The 19,592-nt window shown below is 46.2% G+C and overlaps 1 protein-coding gene and 1 pseudogene across 1 annotated transcript; both read left to right on the plus strand.

The window, feature by feature from the left end:
* The first annotated feature begins 11,898 nt into the window (after positions 1-11,898).
* On the plus strand, positions 11,899-12,897 carry LOC123170876 (uncharacterized; annotated as a pseudogene).
* Positions 12,898-12,915: 18 nt separating this feature from the next.
* On the plus strand, positions 12,916-13,287 carry LOC123170266 (uncharacterized). Its single transcript, XM_044588102.1, has one exon. The coding sequence runs from the start codon at positions 12,916-12,918 to the stop codon at positions 13,285-13,287; it is 372 nt and encodes a 123-aa protein (XP_044444037.1).
* The last annotated feature ends 6,305 nt before the right edge of the window (positions 13,288-19,592 follow it).

Consider the following 19,592-nt stretch of genomic DNA (forward strand, 5'->3'; position numbering starts at 1 on the left):
GAGAGAAAGAAACACATGTGAAGGAGGATGGGTGCTGAAGGAATGTGGGACGACGCCCTCCCTCCCCCTCCTTATAAAGGGGCGAGGTCGGGGCTCGGCCACCCCACTCAGCCAATCCAGCCGTTAGAGGCGCAGGGAATCAGGACCGACCCGCCGCCCCAATCAGCAACGGCCCGGTTTCCCGCCTCCACCGCCGGCCACTTGCATGCAGGACGCGTGGCGGGCGAGCAGGGTCGAACGGACAAGTGAGGCGACCGTTCCCCGCCCCGTGATCGGGGGGCGTGGGTGCCTTGAAGACCGTGACCCGAGTCCATCCAGTAAATGGGCCGCGCCTCCATGCCTCCCTCTTTTATGGGGAAGGCGCGAGCTGCCTCTTTACCATGATGTGACGCATGCATGCGGAAACCGCCCCACGCACGACCCCCACGTCACGCACGACCCTACACGTCGCGCGCGGGTCGTGGGGAAGCACAACAGACGGAAAATTACTGTGGTAGAATCCGCCCCTCCTGCCCACGCACCGTTTTGGGCCTGGCCCAACAACGTGTCGCGCTTATGTGTGGCCCGGGCCCGGGGGATCCTGTCGGTGTACAAAAGTAGGGGCGCTCCTTTTGACCCCTTTACTTGTGCACGGACAGTCGGAGCCGCGCCCACGGCCACACTAATCAGAGCAGGGGAGGGAAGCCAGAGAGAAGCCAGAGGAACAAGATGATCAGAGGCAACGCCAAGGCCAGAAACACAAGACAGCAAAGGGGCGAGGTGGAGACCCCCGGCAAGGCCCTTGCCGGGGCAGCCTCCGCGGCCTCGGCAAGACTTTTGCCGGGGCAACTTGCCCAAACACCAACAGAGCGAGCCACCCTTGAGCCCACAGGTTCCAACCCAACCAACTACGATTGGACCAGGGCTCGGGAGGCACCTCTGTGGTGGCATGCAGATCTTTGTCAAGACCATAGATATATGAGATCAGATGAGGACCAGAAGACGCCGACCCTCGGCAGGATCCTTGCCGAGGAAAGCCACGAGACCCCCGGCAGGACCCTTGCCGGGGACGACTGCGCGCCACGGCAAGACCCTTGCCGGGCCCCCGGCAAGGCCCTTGCAGAGGACATCAGCGGGGCCACAGCCAGGTTTCCACCGCCATTAGCATGCAGCTGCCAGCCCGACCAACTGGGCAGGCACTTGCGTGGCAACATGCAGCTTCCAAGCTAGATCATCAAGCGCCTGCATGGCGGCATGCAGATCTTTGTGAAGACCCTACCACCGCGCCACCTCAGCTGCCTGCCTGCCTACATGGCGCCGCATGCATCGCTGGCCAGGGCGCGTGTCGAAGCGAAGAGGAGCGGCGACGAACAGGACGGGCCTCACTCCCATCCCCGATAAAGCTAGGGGACACCTAAGCGACGCATTAAATGCGTCTTGTCCTGTAATACGGGCGATCAGCTCATAGTACTGTAGGCCTTTCCACCTCCTTTGTGCCACTGTGGCAGCCCCTTTCGACTATAAAAGGAGGCCCATGGCGTACTGGAGGAGGATTCGGCTCTTTGGAACTACACAGCCACCATAGCTAGTTCGAGAGCTCAAGAATACTCAATACATCCACCAAAGCAGGACTAGGGTTTTACGCATCCTCGCGGCCTGAACCTGGGTAAACGATCCTTGTGCTGACTGTTAATCCTGCTCTTCTCACAACCCCGCGCCCCGGCAACCGTAGTAGGGATTCTTGTGATCCCATAGGTGTCGTTTCCCACCGACACACCGTTACCGTTACTTCCATACTACTTTGCTACTAAATACTTTGCTGCAGATATTAAGTCTTTCAGGTGTGGTTGAATTGACAACTCAGCTGCTAATACTCAAGAATAATCTTTGGCTCCCCTTGTGTCGAATCAATAAATTTGGGTTGAATACTCCACCCTCGAAAATTGTTGCAATCCCCTATACTCTTGTGGGTTATCAAGACCTTTTTCTGGCGCCGTTGCCAGGGAGCATAGCTCTATTCTTTGAGTCACTTGGATTTATATCTGTTGATCACTATGAGGAATTTGAAAGATCAAAGAACAAAAATTTATCCCTTAACTACGAGGGGAGTTAAGGAACTGCCATCTAGCTCTGCACTTGATTCTCCTTATGTTTTAAGTAAACATGCGACACCTACACCTGCTATTGATTCCGATATGTCGCATGTTATTGATGATGCCACTTCTGCTATGCATGATCCTTATGATTAAACTACTTCTCTGCTTGATAATACTGTGTCACTAGGTGAATTTATTGATGAACAACTTGCTAAGGTTAGAGATAATGAAATTACTGAAACTGATGATATTATTGAAACTGAAGATTATGATTCTCCCCCTAGATATGAATTGTCTGTTGTTCCTGAGGGTTACGTTATGGATGAAGAAACTGCTAGAGACTTCTTTGCTTGTAATGATAGGGACTTAAGAAGTTGTTAGCTAAGCTGAAAGAAAAATCCTTGAATGCTAGAATGAAATATGATCCCGCTTTTGCTACTTCACCTATCTTTGTTACTGATAAGGATTATGAATTCTCTATTGATCCTGATTTAATTACTTTGGTTGAATCTGATCCTTTTCATGGTTATGAATCTGAAACAGTTGCGGCACATCTTACTAAATTGAATGATACAGCCACCCTATTTGCTCATGAGGAAAAAATCCGCTATTACTATATTCTCAAATTGTTTCCTTTCTCATTAAAGGGTGATGCTAAGATATGGTTTAATACTCTTGCTCCTGGTTGTGTGCGTAGTCCCCAGGATATGATTTATTACTTCTCTCAAAAATATTTCCCCGCTCATAAGAAACAAGCTGCTTTAAAGGAAATATTTAATTTTATGCAAATTGAAGAAGAGAGTCTCCCACAAGCTTGGGGGAGGCTTCTTCAATTACTTAATGCTTTTCCTGATCATCCTCTCAAGAAAAATGAAATACTTGATATCTTTTATAATGGGCTAGCCGATGCTTCCAGAGACCACCTGGATAGTTGTGCTGGTTGTCTTTTCAGGGAAAGAATTGTTGAGAAAGCTGAATTGCTATTGAATAATATATTGAGTAATGAAAATGATTGGACACTTCCTGAACCAACTCCGAAGCCAACTCCGAAGAGAAGGGATATTATATTTCTCAGTCCTGAAGATATGCAAGAGGCAAAGAAATCTATGAAAGAAAAAGGTATTAAAGCTGAAGATGTTAAGAATATACCACCTATTGAAGAAATACATGGTCTTGATAACCCAACACAGGTAGTAGAGGTAAACTCTCTCCGTAGATTTGATGAAGGTGACATTCCTCATAATAAGTCTGCTAGACAATGCTTATGTTAGTAGACAATTGAAACATAATGCTTACATGCTTGACCACTTGGGTGATTATATGAATAGAACTGTTAATGATCTCAAGCTTATTAGTAAACATGCTTCCATGGTTACAACTCAAGTAGAACAAGTACTTAAGGCTGAAGATGATTTTCTTAATGAGTTGAATAGTAAGAATAATGATAATGCTGTTAGGAAACATGTTAAGAGAGAACCATGGGTAAAGAAAGAGAACCATGGGTTTAGAAACCCATGCCCTTTCCTCCTAAACCATCCAAGAAAAAGGATGATGAGGATTTTGAGCGCTATGCTGAAATGATTAGACCTATATTTTTGCGTATGCGTTTGACTGATATGCTTAAAATGCCTCCTTATGCTAAGTATATGAAAGATATTTTTACTAATAAAAGAAGGATACCGGAAGCTGAAATTTCCACCATGCTTGCTAATTACACTTTTAAGGGTGGAATACCAAAGAAACTTGGAGATCCGGGGGTACCAACTATATCGTGCCCCATTAAAAGAAACTATGTTAAAACTGCTTTATGTGATCTTGGAGCCGGTGTTAGTGTTATGTCTTTCTCTTTGTATCGCAGACTTGAATTGAATAAGTTGACACCTACTGAAATTTATTCACAAATGGCTGATAAATCAACTTCTATACCAATCGGTATTTGTGAGGATGTGCCTATTGTGGTTGCGAACGTTACTATCTCAACGGACTTTGTTATTATTGATATTCTCGAGGACGATAGTGTGTCGATTATCCTTGGTAGACCCTTTTTGAATAGTGCAAGGGCTGTTATTGATTGCAACAATGGCAATGTCACTTTTCATGTTAATGGTAATGAGCATACGGTACACTCTCCGAAGAAACAACCTCAAGTTCATAGTATCAATTCTATTGGAAAAATTTCAACTGTTACTATTGGAGGTTTTGAATTCCCTCTTCCTACTGTCAAAAAGAAATATGATATTCTTATTGTTGGGGAAATGCATATCCCTGTTGAGGTAACCTAGTGTTATTCGAAAATTCTCCGGTTTCATGTCATTCGGAAGAAGTTTGTTAATAAGACTTGATCAACCTTATCAATGGATTCCTTTTGAGGGGCATGAGATGGATGACTTTAGAAAGCACAACTCTGTGTACCAATCTTTTACTTTCTATTATTTAGATTAAATAAAGTAAAAATAGTATTTTCTCTCTGTTTTCTGAATTATCCATGCAATAAAAAATGTCCCGAAAATAGAAATTCTCCAAATGCCCTGAAATTTCAGTATGATTTTTTATATATTATTTTAGAATTTTCGGTGCAAAGAACACACCAGGGGGCCTCACCAGCTGGCCACAAGGGTGGAGGGCGCGCCCCCTGACCTTGTGGGCCCCATGTGGCCCCCCTCCACTTATTCCAACACCCATCCACTCCTTCTTCCTCCAGAAAAAATCACTTCATAGCTCAAACTCGTGTTCTTGCTCATCTTGCTGCCATTTTCGATCTCCTTGCTCAAAGCTCCATTCACAAACCTGCTTTGGGAGATTGTTCTTCGGTATGTGACTCCTCCAATGGTACAATTAGTTTTTGTTCTAATGCTTTATTTATTGTAAATTTTTGCTGCAGTGGTGACCTTGTTCTTGAGCTTGCATGTCAAATTTATATGGTCCAAAGTAGTTTTAATGCATGATATAGCCTCTAGGCACTTGTAGGAGTAGTTGCTATCAATTTTGTTGAGTTTGGTTCATTTTTATTTTGAGTCACTAAAATTTTTAGAATTTTTTCAGAGGAAGAAAAATGTCCAGGAAATGTATCAAGGTGGCTCTTCAAGGACCCAAGGACCAAGGCCTGCGATTCGTGAGCAGGACCTTGAACCACCAAGGGAAGCTCAAGTGAAGCCTTGCGAATGGCCTTCGGATGAATTTATGGATCGTGCAGGTTTCAAGGATGAATCCTATGCGTACGTACAAAACGTCGGCCTTGAGGACTTCTTATCGGACAAGTGCCTATAGTATTATTATCTCGCCAATTCCTTCGTGCGGAGGTTTGAGTTCTCATCCAAGCGTAATACTCATACTGTCCTATTTGATCTTTATGATGAATCTTATACCATGGACATAGAAGACTTCTGTGATGCATGCAAAATTCCAGAATGGGGTAGCCTTAGTGAGCCTCATAAATTTGAATATAATGATTTCCTTGCTAGCATCACTGTTGGAGAAACTAGAAATATCACACAAGCAACCATAGGGAGCATTCACTTTCCTGCCATGCATTATTTTGCTCTCTTTATCGGTATGTGTATTCATGGTAAACATGAGCATTGCCACATTTGCGTTCCAGATCTTAGTGTCCTCAAGTGTGCGGTATTAGGTGATAAACGATATAATCTAGGGGCTATTATTGCTAGGAGGTTACACCATAATGCTAAATATGGAGATTTATTTGTCGGGATTTATGCAACTCGTTTAGCTAAATATCTGGGTGTACGCATAAGGGGGTAAGATACTGAGTTGCCACCTGCTTTTCTAGATCACGAGGCTATGGTGCGATACTAGTTTCTTGAGAGGAATGAACAGTTCCTCAAGTATCGTCTAATCTTTGACAGACGGTGTGCCGTCCATATTACTCTTCCTGCTCCTGCCTTATTTAACTTTCAGGTAAACAGGAGATATTTCATAACCAGAGAGGAGGCAAATGAGTATGAGAGAGCAGCCGAGGCCGCTCACCTCCAGGAAGCAGCTCATCAGGCGGTAGCTGCCGCAGCATAGTACGACCCCAACTATGATTTTAGATATCATCCAGGCCAGTGGTGGCCTTAGACCAACTTAGGCCAAAATCCTACGCTTGCGGGAGTACGTATTTCTCACCGACATTACATTCATGTTCACACACTTATTCTAGTTGTTAGTGCTCATACTTTTTCATTGTAATATCCATGTCAGTTTATTTTCTTTTTCCGCTTTCTTCCTGCGAGTTTGTTAAACCTTAAGAAACCAAAAAATAGTTGTGAAGAATACTCGACTCGCAGCTGCTATCTTTGTTTTGGCGTAGGTGTAGTTGACCCAATTGCAAGCCGCATCCTGACTTGTAACTTGAAGCCACATTTGTAAGTCAATTGTAAGTCGAACCCTGACTTGCAACTGGGGGGGGGGGCTTAGTTTTTCGTGGTTGTTGTTGAACCTTGTTGTAAATCAACCTTCGACTCACAACTGGGTGCATGTTTTTCATAGCTCTAGTTTACCTAGTTGCAAGATGGACCCTGACTCGCAACTCGAGTGCCCCGAGTTGCAAGTCAACACTTGACTCGCAACTGGGGGGCTTTTTTGGTTTTGTAGTAGTTGTAGTTTACCCAGTTGCAAGTCTGACCCATAACTCACAACTCGAGGCCACAGTTGCAAGTCTGACGTTGACTTGCAACTTTGGGGGGGGGGCTTTGTTTTTCGTGTTTGCTATTGAACCAACTTGCAAGTTGGCCCCTTATTTGCAACTCGAGGGCCCCTAGATGCAAGTCAACCTTTGGCTCACAATTGGGTGCTTATTTTTTTATTGTAGTTGACCTTGTTGCAAGGTGGACACTGACTCGCAACTCGAGGCAACTGTTGCAAGTCAACCAATTGACTCACAATTGGGTTTTTTTAGTTGCAAGTCAAGCCTAATTAAACTTGCAACTAGCACCGTTGTTTTTGTAGTTGTAGGTCGCCCCAGTTGCAAGCCGGCCACTGACTTGCAACTCGAATGCCACGAGTTCCAAGCCAACACTTGACTCGCAACTGGGGGTCTTTATTATTGTAGTAGTTATACTTGACCCAATTGCAAGTGGAACCCTAACTCGCGACTCGAGGCCGTAGTTGCAAGTCTGACGCTGACTTGCAACTTGGGGTGGGGCTTTGTTTCTCGTGTTTGTTGTTGAACCAACTTGCAAGTCAAGCTCCGACTTGCAAATTGGCCCCTTATTCGCAACTCGAGGGACCCTAGTTGCAAGTCAACCTTTTGACTCGCAATTGGGTGCTTGTTTTTTGTATTTTGTAGTTGACCCTTGCAAGTTAGACACAGACCCGCAACTCGAGGCAACAATTGCAAGTCAACCATTTGACTCACAACTGGGGGCTTTTTGTTAGTTGCAAGTCAAGCCTAATTAAACTTGCAACTAGCCCCGGCTTCTTTTTTGCAGTTGCAGGCCGCCCCAGTTGCAAGTCGTCCACTGACTCACAACTCGAGTGCCCTGAGTTGCAAGCTAGCACTTAACTCGCAACTGGGGGTCTTTGTTTTGACGTAGTTGTAGTTGACCCAATTTTGCAAGTCGGACCCTGACTCGCAACTCGAGGCCATAGTTACAAGTCAGACCCCGACTTGCAACTGGGGTGGGGGCTTTCTTTTTGTGGTTGTTGTTGAGCCTAGTTGCAAGTCAGGCCTCGGCTTGCAAGCTGGCCCTGATTCGCACCTCGAGGGCTCCTAGTTGCAAGTCAACCTTTCACTCGCAATTGGGTGCTTTGTTTTCTTTACTTTATAGTTGACCCAGTTACAAGTCGGACACGGACTCACAACTCGAGGCAACAGTTCCAAGTCAACCATTTGACTCACAATTGGGGGGCTTTTTGTTAGTTGCAAGTCAAGCCTCGACTTGCAACTGGCCCCAACTCTTTTTGTAGTTGTAAGTTACCCAAGTTGCAAGCCCGCCCCCGACTCACAACTCAAGGGCATCGAGTTGAAAGTCAACACTCGACTCGCAACTAGGGAGGCTTTATTTTATTTGTCATAGTTGTAGTTGACCCAGTTGCATGTTAGACCCTGACTTGACTCGCAACTCAAGGCTACAGTTGCAAGTCGGACCCTAAATTGCAACTGGGCGAGGGGCTTTGTTTTTCTAAGTTGTTGATGGACCTAGTTGTAAGTCGAGCCTCGACTTAAGTCGGTCCCTGCATTTCAACTCTGGCCCCTAGTTGCAAATCAACCTTCGACTCGCAACTGGGTGGTTGTTTTTCATAGTTCTAGTTGACCTAGTTGCAAGTCGGATACTGACTCGCAACTCGAGGCCATAGTTGCAAGTCAACCATTGACTTGCAATCGGGGGGGGGGGGTTATTAGTTGCAAGCCAAGCCTCGACTTGCAACTGGCCCTGATTTTTTGTAGTTGTAGGTTGCTCCAAGTTTGCAAGTTGGTCCTTGACTCGCAACTGGAGGCCATAGTTGCAAGTCGGACCCTAACTTGCAACAGGGGGGGGCTCTGTTTTTCGTGGTTGTTGAAACTAGTTGCACGTTAAGCCTCGACTTGCAAGCCGACCCCTAATTCGCAACTTGATGGTGCTTAGTTGCAAGTTAACCTTCGACTCACAACTGAGTGCTTTTTTCACAGTTGTAGTTGACCCAGTTGCAAGTCGGTCCCTAAGTCGCAACGTGAGGCCACGATTGTAAGTTGGACCCTCACATGCAAATGGGGGGGAGGGCTTTTGTTTTTCGTGCTTATTGTTCAACCTACTTGCAAGTCAAGTGTCGACTTGCAAGCCGGCCCCTAACTTGCAACTCGAGTCCACCTAGTTGCAAGTCAACCTTTGACTCGCTTTTTGTTAGTTGTAGCTAGTTGCAAGCCAAGCTTTGACTTGCAAGTGGCCCCAATTTTTTTTGTACTTGTAGGTTGCGCCAGTTGCAAGCCAGGTCCTGACTCACAACTCGAGGGCTGTGAGTTGCAAAGGGAGACAAACCTTTTTTTAATCATATCCGTTGTTGTATAATGTGTTTTTAAGAAAATAACTTAACATTATTTTTGTAGTTTTTTGTTTCATTTTAATCATATCCTTTGTTATATAATGGGTTTAATCATATCCGCCATCGACACCTGCCCCGAGCTCTACGCGACCGACGCTCTGCCCAAGGGAGTAAGTAAACTACCCACATCTCCTCTCCTCTTTCCTTTTGTTGTTTTTTGTTTGATTTTCGTTCGTTGGCGTGTTCAATTTTTCCTGGGCGCGCGAGGATGGGGTGGGCAGGTTGGGTGGGATGGGCGAGCGAGGGGTGTGTGATGATTGATTTCGCCTGGGCGCGAGCAGTCATGGAAGTTCATATGCTGTGTTTCCTTCTGATTCGGCAGGCACCAACGACGTTGTGTTTTGCTTTTGATTCAGGTTTGTCCATGTCAATCAAATGATTGTACCCCTACAGCAGGATGTGGGACGGTTTGATTAGTAGTTCATACGCATGTCAATCAAAATGATTCTGTGCCTATGAGGATTTTGAACACAATATGATTCATGCTACCTTTTGATTTACACTACTTATGTCATAGCATATATTCAGTGTTTTTTGTGGTACCAATGTTCAGATTGTGTTTCAGACATTCCTCATTCATCAAGTACAACAATGATTTACTCAGTTCTTAGTTTTAGAGGAGTTTTCACTTTATCAAGTACAGAAGTGATGTACTCAGTTCTCATTTTGACTGTGTTTCAGAAAAACTGCACATGTATGTATGTATGTCGCGGAGCCGCATTGTCCTACTGAACCTGGTTGTTCTACTGAACTTTTTTGCCGCAGTTGTTTTGATGCCCATGCTGAATGTTTTTGCCGCGGAGCCACAGTGTTCTACTATACCTCCACATTCTACTGAACTTTTTTGCCACGCCCGATGATGGCATGTCATGGCGTAGGGGCCACAATATAGTATTGTAGCATATCAAACTATGGCAGTCTAATAGGTCTAGCAGGGATTCAGATTTTTGAAAACTAACTACGATTTTTATATAGGCAAAATGATACCTATGGCAAGAGGGGTTTTTTATTTGCTTTTGAATGAATTATATAGCACTTAAACTTTTTTCGTGCATCATCTTTGCTACACATAGGGAGGGGTGGTGAATGTGGTTGTTCTTCCCTACAATAACTTGGTGATGTCACAGGAAGTTGGGGTGGCAGGTATTTTGTCCATGTTCATGTACTAGGGGGGTTGAACATAGTATGGATTCACACTATTGATTTCATTTTTTCCTCTAAATTCAGACTGTTTTTTTGTATAAATTTGCACTGTTTTTTATTTTCAGAGTGTAAATTCAGATAATGGGCACATTCACACAATGTGTAACTTCAGTCAGTGTTGGTAATAAAATTAAGCATGTGAATAAGAATAGTCTCCAACACACTTATCGTACCTTCATTTCCATCAACTAGTTTTTTCCATTTCTGTGTTGTTAAACTATCGATTTCTAGTTTGGACAGTTGAAAATGTGTTGTAATGAGAGAGTGTTGTAGTGTGTGTCTAGGACATGTTGTATTAGTTTGGTTTTGTGTGTTTTAACTCTGGAATCATTGATGGATTTTTTTCAAAAGCAAGGAATTAGAGTGTGCAGCACAACTATTGTTAATGGTCAAGGGGTTGGTTTTACAATGAGCTGCACTGTGTTTATCTACAAGTGATTGGTGCAACTGAAATGATGTTTTTCTTCACCACTGCCTATATGTGCTAGTGGTGTGCTTTCTTTTTGCATGTCTGTCTGTATGTGTACAAGAACATTCAGTTCTAGGGGTTTCAAAATTCAGGCTGTTTTTTTCCATCGAGATGCCTGCTTCTTCAGTTCCATCATTATTTTTTGTTGTTCACATGGCTTGGTCTTCACAACTACCCGAATGTTATACTTGAATCTGCTGCTGCTTGTGTTTCGTTTAGGATTTCATTTCTACCATTTACAAGTTTTCTTAAGCGTGAGGGGCCCCTGACCTAATCTATGGTACTTTGTTGGTTATATTTCTGTTCATCTATGTAATTATATAGTCAAAATGAAGTTTTCTTCAAGGCATCAATTCATCTTATGTTCCTTTTTTAATCTTTTTGCTGTCTTCTCCCGAACTAATGTACCAACAGGTTAGTCAGTCTAATAAGTTTCTCAGGCTCTCAAACTGAAACTGCACTCCGAATCTCCGACACACGGGCACAATGATACCTAAATATGCAAAACTGAAGAAAATGGAGTTTTCCTTGTGTTTTATTCTTTTTTGTTCAGTAAGTTTTACCTCCCCTTTCCGTTCATGCTTATGGACTGATACAGCTGCACAAACACACTGGTATGCACGATCTAGCTATGTGTTGTTTTGTTTTTCCTTTTAGATACCACATACATACAAGCACACACAAGAGGATGATGATTGTTTCTGAAAGAAGCAGAATTTCTGGACGAAGAGAAGAATTCTAAAAGGGATCTACACAAGTCGTATTCTTTTGTTGGGCCGCGACAGACAAACAAACAACCGGGACAAACAGGCCCATGAAAAGCCCAACAACAAAGGCCCAGCGGTGGGGGGAGGGGGCAGGTGACAGGGCTGCGTGTTGTTGGACATGTCGTGACAAACAAAACAAACAAATAAGCCCTGGCGATCTGGAGGAAGGGAACGATCGAAAGAACTGTCAACAAGGGAGGGGGCCATATTATGTCACATCTAGATCACACCTAATTAATAAACGTATGAACAATTATAAAAGGTTCGTCCTTTTAATATTAGGTAAAGATTGATTCTCTCACTTATTCACATAGACCAACCCATGGTATAAGTTTGCCAAAAGAAAAAAGAACAGCAACCAACGATGTTCAAAGAGTTAAAGCGGCATCAATTGCACATTAGTCGGCACGTTCATCTCTCGCTGCACCGCAGGAGAGGACAGCCAGCAGCAGACGCGCTCGTGATCGTGGAAGATAAACACCACGCCGGCCGCCCGGCAGGAGCACCGACGCGCGCCATGACTTGCTCTCCCTCCACCTACTCGGGCCTCGGCATCGCCACTGCTGCCGTGCCGTCGCGGGACACGGGCGCCGAGGGATTCGTCTCGTCCCTGCGCAACCAGGACGAGGTCGACGCGGTGTGCGAGAAGTACGACGTACCCAAAGAGTTCACCGCGCGCCCCGCCGGCGACCGGCGCGCGAACTCCACGACGACGCCGAGGACCATCTGCGTGTACGCGAGCGCGCTCAAGGCCGGGATGCGCGTCCCGCTGCACCGCTTCTTCCGCGAGGTGCTCGCCCACTTCGGCATCGCGCCGGCCCAGCTCAAGCCCAACGGGTGGCGCATCATGAGCGGCTTCCTCGCGCTCTGCCACTCCGCCGGCGTGTCGCTGTCCCTCGCGGTGTTCCGGCATTTCTTCCTGTTGTCCGTTGCCACCCACAAGCACAGAAAAGGCTGGTACTTTTCCGACACAGGGTGGGCTCCGGCTTGCGCTTCACGGGGATGCCGAATCCCAACTCCATTGCTATCAAGGACTGGAAACGCGAGTTCTTCTTCCTCTCTTCGCCGGAGCCGTGGCCTTGCTCCGTGGAGTGGGGCGAGCCGTCCAGGAGCGCACTCATGAAGCCGGTGCTCACCACTCAGGAAAGCAAATCGGCGGCCAAGTTGCTGCGCGTTCACGGGGGCGCCGCCGTTGATCTCAGGACGTATCTCTGCAACGGCCGCCTTGCCGCCGCTGCATCCCCGCTGCTGCCGCCCCCATTTACTCCTACTACTCCCAGTTGCAAAGGTATCTGAACATCCAAATCCCTCCGATTCCCCTGTTTCGTCGAGCCCTCAAGTTGTTTGTTTTGTGCTAGGCATGGATCCCGCTGTCCACGACATGATGAAGGTTATGCTCGCAGAGAAGGCGGCCGTGAAAGCCGAGCCGGACATGACGGAGACTACGCCGGCGGACAAGGTGGCCGCGCAAGCGTCGGCGTCGGCGTCGGCGAAGAAGAGGACTTGGGAGGAAGCCAACGGCGGGGAGGAGGTTGCGCCTCTTTCAGTGCTGTCCAGCGTGCGCTCGCCACCGCCACAGCATTTCTCCAGCAAGCACGGCGGAGATACCCTCAAGGCTGCACGGGTGCTGCTCGGGAGGAAGAAGAGGACTCGGCAGGAAACCAACACGCCACTGTCCAGGGTGTGCTCGCCACCACCAGGCTTCCCCAGCAGGCTGTACGGAGGCACCACGGGCCGGGACGCTGCACGTTAGCTGCCACAGGGCGCCGTCTCGCCGCCGCCGGAGCCTTCCGGCCTTGTCGCGTCGAGCTACGCAGCGCTTCAGCAGGTATGCAAGCAATTGCGATGGTAAATCGTTCCATCTGTAGACTGTAGGTGCTTGTCGATCACATTGTTTGTGTTGATGCCGCCAAGTACGTGCTCGAGCTGGAGGAGAAGCCGGTGGCCAGGGAGCGCGAGGCCAAGGCTCTGCGTAAGCAGCTGGAGGAGGCCAAGAACGAGCTCGCCTCGGCAAAGCGGGCGGCGGACGCGGAGCGGGAGAAGGCTAGGTCCGAGCTCGCCGCGGCTCGGGCGGAGGTGGTGAAGACGAAAGCTGAGCTCGCCGCTGCAAAGCGATCCGCGGAGACGGAGCTGGTGAAGGCCAAGGCCAAGCTCGCCGAGGCGGAGGCGGAGCTGGAGAGCGCCAAGGTGGCGGCGGTGCAGCAGCTCCTGGCCTCCGCCGAGCACGTGCGGCGGCGCGCGGAACAAGAGCTGGAGGGATACGAGCGCTGGCGAGGTCGTCACGCTCCGGCCGGTCGTGCCGCCTGACTACATCACTCGTCGGCACATCGCTGCAGATCAGTAAGTGGATATGTGAAGCGTTCTACCTGTACTGGAGGCTAAAAAAACCAAGAAAATCCCTAGCCAAAAATGAATGGACGTGTTAAAAATCTAACGTCTGATTTGTAGGCACGGCAAATCCAATGTTTTTTATGACAATTTAGTTGATGTAATGATGGCAAATTTAATTAGCGAGCGTAATTTTATTTTAAAAAACTAAGACGGATTTGTTAGTAACTAATCATTGATAAAGAAATGGATTTTATTGGTTTATAAGAAGCCATTAAATCTAATTATACTAAGAATAAACTTCATAATTCGTGTGGAGGCGGGAATTTTGAGTGTCATTGGCCTCCTCCTAGAGGGACATTTGGTCGAATTTTTGTTGGTTCAAGTAATGATATGCTTGACATTACCAATACTGAGATTGGGGAGTATTTTCTCAACATAGTTTTGATAAGGTGGTCAAGTTTAGTTGGAATCTAAACATTGTTTATCAGGATGCCCAAATTATTGGAAAAGCAGCCTTTTTTGCTGATTACGATGATGTGTTGTCTTGTGACATAGTGGGGGAAAGAACAAACCTAATAAGGGTATGTACAATGGTGGCATACGGATACAGATGCCTCATGAAAAAAAATAGTTTGAAGCATCTATATTGATTTTTTCTCCCTAACGGAAGCTACTACTAGTGGGCCTCATCAAAGAATAGAAAGTAGACTCACACTACACATCCATCCCTATTCTTCAATCCAACTTTTCCAGCTTGATGCATCGGACCTCACTTTTACTCCCCAAGCACCCCCCTCCTGCCGAGGATTCTGCTACACTATCCGAACCTACTTTTCCTGACGTCCGATCCTACATGGTCTGCGGGGGCATCACCATGGGCGGATCTGGGCCCCAGGCAGCCCAGGCAATGGCCTGGGGCGTCACAAATTTCCCAGCCTATATATCAAGAGAAAAAAAATTGGCCTGGGGCGCAGCCCACTTCATACCCCTGTTGCTGGGCCATTGGCCAGCCCAATAACAAAAAAGTGAACGAAAACAAGAAAGACAGAAGGGCCTGTGCTCCTGGTACGTAGCGTACGAGAGTCTGTTTTGACCAGAAAAGGAAGATCTTTTGACGTAGCGTACGTAGCCCGTGTTAGGCTAGTTGATGAAGAGATTTCTCTTACTAGCCACTGTTTCCAAATCCCAATTTTTCTTACTAGTTTTCTTGTGCGGGGAAATTCTCTTGCTAGTTGCCACTGTTTGATGCTTGATTGAGAAAAGATCTTTAATTCTTAATGCTTTTCCCTTTTCATGTTGTATTCCTTAGTTTTGTAGTTCTGCAGAGAACATAAATGTGGAATCCGGTTTAGTAATTCACATTTTGCATTTGTTATTAAACCAGCTAAGTTAAAAAAAATTGCCTGAATGCACCGACTTGCAATTCTAAATTTATACTTTTTTGGGAAATGTTTCGATCTATTCATCTCCAATCATGTCAATAAAACGAACACCAGATATAATAAAAATTACATCCAGGTTCATAGACTACCTAGCAACGACTACAAGCACAAAAGCGAGCCGAAGACGCGTCGTCGTCATCACCCCTGCTTGACTTTTATATGCTTTGAAACTGAATTTTTAGGGGGGGAGGGGGGGCGTTATTTTTTGACCCTTAGTTTCTCGCCTGGAGCGTCGGCCAATCCTGGCTCCGCCACTGGGCATCACCTTAGGGCTATGCATTTGCCATGCCCCAAGACTAATCATTGGAGCTTTGTGTTCCATGTTGTAATGGAATATGCTAGTTTAAGAGATCTGCCTTTGAAAAGGGGGAGGACTACTTTATGATGATTTATTACGGTATTGTATGATGTTTAATCACATGTCAATGTTTTCAGGGTAAGCACACTACTTCACTGATTGAATAGAATGTGAGAAAATGTTGCACCTCTCAACATATGAGAAAATGTTAGACCAGTTTTCTTACATTAATCAAACATAACGTTGTAATCTCTTATGAGAAAATGCGGAAGCTTGATGCATTGAATACCGGAGTAACATCAAGGGAGTAATTAATCAAACATAACGCTGTGGTCTCTTGTATGCTAACACCGTCAATGGCAATTCTGTTACATTTTCTCATATGTGGTGCAATGTAAGAAAACTGGTCCAACTATCAGGTTCGGCACTTAAATTGGTGACCGGGTTTGACCGGCCGGGTCTAGGAGAGTTGAGGTGGCAACTTGTGGTAGAGTAGCGTTTTGGGGGTAGATCGGCTCTTACGTTTGGGTCCCACCAGGCGATTTATTTCAGCTCAGCGGCTTGGACGATCTGAAGCAATCTGCCACACACACACGTCTTGATTTGTTGATGATATATACTCCCTCTGTAAACTAATATAAGAGCGTTTAGATCACTAAATTAGTAATCTAAACACTCTTATATTAGTTTACGGAGGGAGTACATCACAAAATCATGGCTTTATGATAGTAGTCACTCTGTTAATTTTGTTGTTCTTTTTTGATCCATAGATAGATAGATAGATAGATATAGATGCGTTTGTTGGACCCATGGTGTATCCGTGCGTGGCGCGCTATGTTCCGTGTGGACGGCCTTGATGCGTCGGAAGGAGAATCAAACGAGAGAGAAAAATGGTGCGCGGAAGTGGCAGCCTTTCTGTGGTCGCGCCGTCAAAGGGAGACCTTTGTCTTGGAGCGAGCCTTCTTTCCTTGACTGGACTAGACCCGTCTACACCACCACGGCTGCTTTCCTTCCTTTCACCTCTCATCACCACTCCATGCCTTGATGGCTCAACAGCAAGTAAATCTTTTGTTCCCGCTGCTAGGCTAGGCTAGGCTAGCAATTTTTATTTTTTTGAAAGCACACTAGAATTATTATTATTTTAGAATAACAGAGAGGGGTCTTCCCGGTTCCATTGCCAAATGAAACCAACACGGTGCGCAACGATTCAAGTCAGAGGCCAGAGTTGCAGGCGCAGAGAATGAAGAGAATGCGACCGACGGCGCAGGTGCGTGCCGCTGCGCCGTGACTTGACGGAGCTGAGCGAGAGAGACAGCCAGCCCAGGCGCCTGCCTTCCAGAGGAAGGAAGCAACGCAAGGACATGCATGCATGCATGCACAGACCGACGTCAGCATGGGCAGACGGACGTCGGGTCGTGGGACCGAAACAAAGACCCGGAAGCTGCGCTGCCTTTGTCCTCTCTGTTTTTCCCGTTTCTTTTTACGCGAACGAATCCTTTTATCTCTAGGCTTCTGTTGCCTTTTAAAAGCGCCGCAAGCCTCCATGGACCGAGCTGAACACTCCCACGCTGCCTCTCGCTTACCTTTTCTTCTCCCCGGCCCTGCAATACGTACGATGCGTTTGGTTCACGCGATGGCCCCTGGGACAGGAGTAACCAGTTTTACACGGATACCAATGTTTGGTCATAAGGGATGGTACTCCTATATGGAAGAATAATGGCAACCTCATGCCTCGCGGCGTATATCCTTGCCGTTCGCAGCATGTCGTGTCACCCGTTGCACCATCTAGCCATGCCTTTCGTAACAACACAACTGTGCGGACGTCAACCAAAACTTGATTAAAACTTAGTCGACTGAACTTAGGCGGACCCTTAATAAAATATAGAAATGTATTAAAGATTAGGTTTGAAAGGTAGGGGATGTGCGTGCGTATCCGATCTAAACACGAGGCTTCTGTGGGTGCAATTTTTTTTTCTTATAGAACAAGTATAAAAAATTTATATCCACTAAAAAATAAATTTTTCTAAATTCTCTTAACTATATTCTCGAAAAGGATTTAACCACAAATGACCGAACCGATATTATAAGTTGATTATAACATCCTTATACAAGCAGGTCAAAGGAAAAAAAGATACAACATACAAGCAAGATGCACAAGTGCAACTGACCTAACACTAACCATGGGAAATTTGGGACGCCACACCTAACAAGAGACACTCAAGACTACCGAACAAGACCAAACCGCGCCGCCTTGAGAACCCACCAGGCACCGTAGTACCGAATACACCAACCCATCTCCAGAAGGGGTCGGCTCACCATTTAGACTGTCCTATCACTTTGGACCGTGGACCGTCACTCCCATGATGCGATAACAAAGACCGAGAACAGAGACCAAGGGGACACGTGTAAAAGATACAAGAACACCAGGACCACAAAAAAAGATAGAAGACCACCAGGACCACCCTACGCTAGAGTCGAGGGAGCTACATGTTAGGAAGATGGCAAGCCTAAAGCCATCGGACAGCTGCAACCAGAAAGTGTCGGGGCCTCGCGACTACGCCTTCAAGAGGGTGATGAAAATCACACTCCACTATTGTCGAGTCCGACAGGACGGACTAGGGTCTTCACCCCTGAACCCTAGCACCGTAAATATTTTTTAAACATAGAAGAACTAATTTGAATTTTTCAAAATTAAGGCCTCCATGGAGCTCGGTCTCCATTTCACATTTTTGTACTATATGTGCTAACGTTAATTTACTTTCTACAGATTTTCGAAACTAGTTCGTGCGTATTCCATGCTATGTATATTAAAGTTTCATTTCTTTTAAACAACTATGCTACATGTTTTAACATGAAAGCTTCCAAAAGTTTTGCAAAACTATTAGGGCATCCCAACGCAATACCGCAAAACAGACACCGCAATCGGCGGACGCTTCCGCAGACAGCTTCGCTGGAAGCAACCATCCAACGCTAATTATGAATGTCTGCCTAAATTTCTCTCACATTTCATCGAATATTTGATATGTGGTGGTGCCCACGCAACCATGATGCCGGACGCCCACCCGCCGCCCCCCTCGGTGCGCACCATCATGAGGTTGTACACCCAGCAGTACCTGCACCCACTCATGGTGCCACTGTAGCAGCACTTGGGGCGAATGTGGCCTACCATAACGGAGCAGGCGACCGGAAGTCCCACAAGCACGACGCGGCGACCGCCCCGCCTGCTCCGTTGCATGGTCACCCTCATCCTCCTGCTCACGTGGTTGCACGGCTCACGCTCACCCTCCTCTGGTGAGGTGTGTGTGCCCTGCAAGCTCGGCTCTTGCTCTTGCTCGACACGCACATCACGCCGATACAGGCGTGCGCACATGACACCTCCATGCTCATGATGAAGGAAATATGCCCTAGAGGCAATAATAAAGTTGTTATTTATATTTTCTTATATCATGATAAATGTTTATTATTCATGCTAGAATTGTATTAACCGTAAACTTAGTACATGTGTGAATACATAGACAAACAGAGTGTCACTAGTATGCCTCTACTTGACTAGCTCGTTGAATCAAAGATGGTTAAGTTTCCTGGCCATAGACATGAGTTGTCATTTGATTAACGGGATCACATCATTAGAGAATGATGTGATTGACTTGACCCATTCCGTTAGCTTAGCACTTGATCGTTTAGTATGTTGCTATTGCTTTCTTCATGACTTATTCATGTTCCTCTGACTATGAGATTATGCAACTCCCGAATACCGAAGGAACACCTTGTGTGCTATCAAACGTCACAACATAACTGGGTGATTATAAAGATGCTCTACAGGTGTCTCCGAAGGTGTTTGTTGGGTTGGCAAAGATCAAGATTAGGATTTGTCACTCCGTGTATCGGAGAGGTATCTCTGGGCCCTCTCGGTAATGCACATCACTATAAGCCTTGCAAGCAATGTGACTAATGAGTTAGTTACGGGATGATGCATTACGGAACGAG

Source organism: Triticum aestivum, chromosome 7D (genome assembly GCF_018294505.1).
Source record: "Triticum aestivum cultivar Chinese Spring chromosome 7D, IWGSC CS RefSeq v2.1, whole genome shotgun sequence".
Classification (NCBI taxonomy): Eukaryota; Viridiplantae; Streptophyta; class Magnoliopsida; order Poales; family Poaceae; genus Triticum; species Triticum aestivum.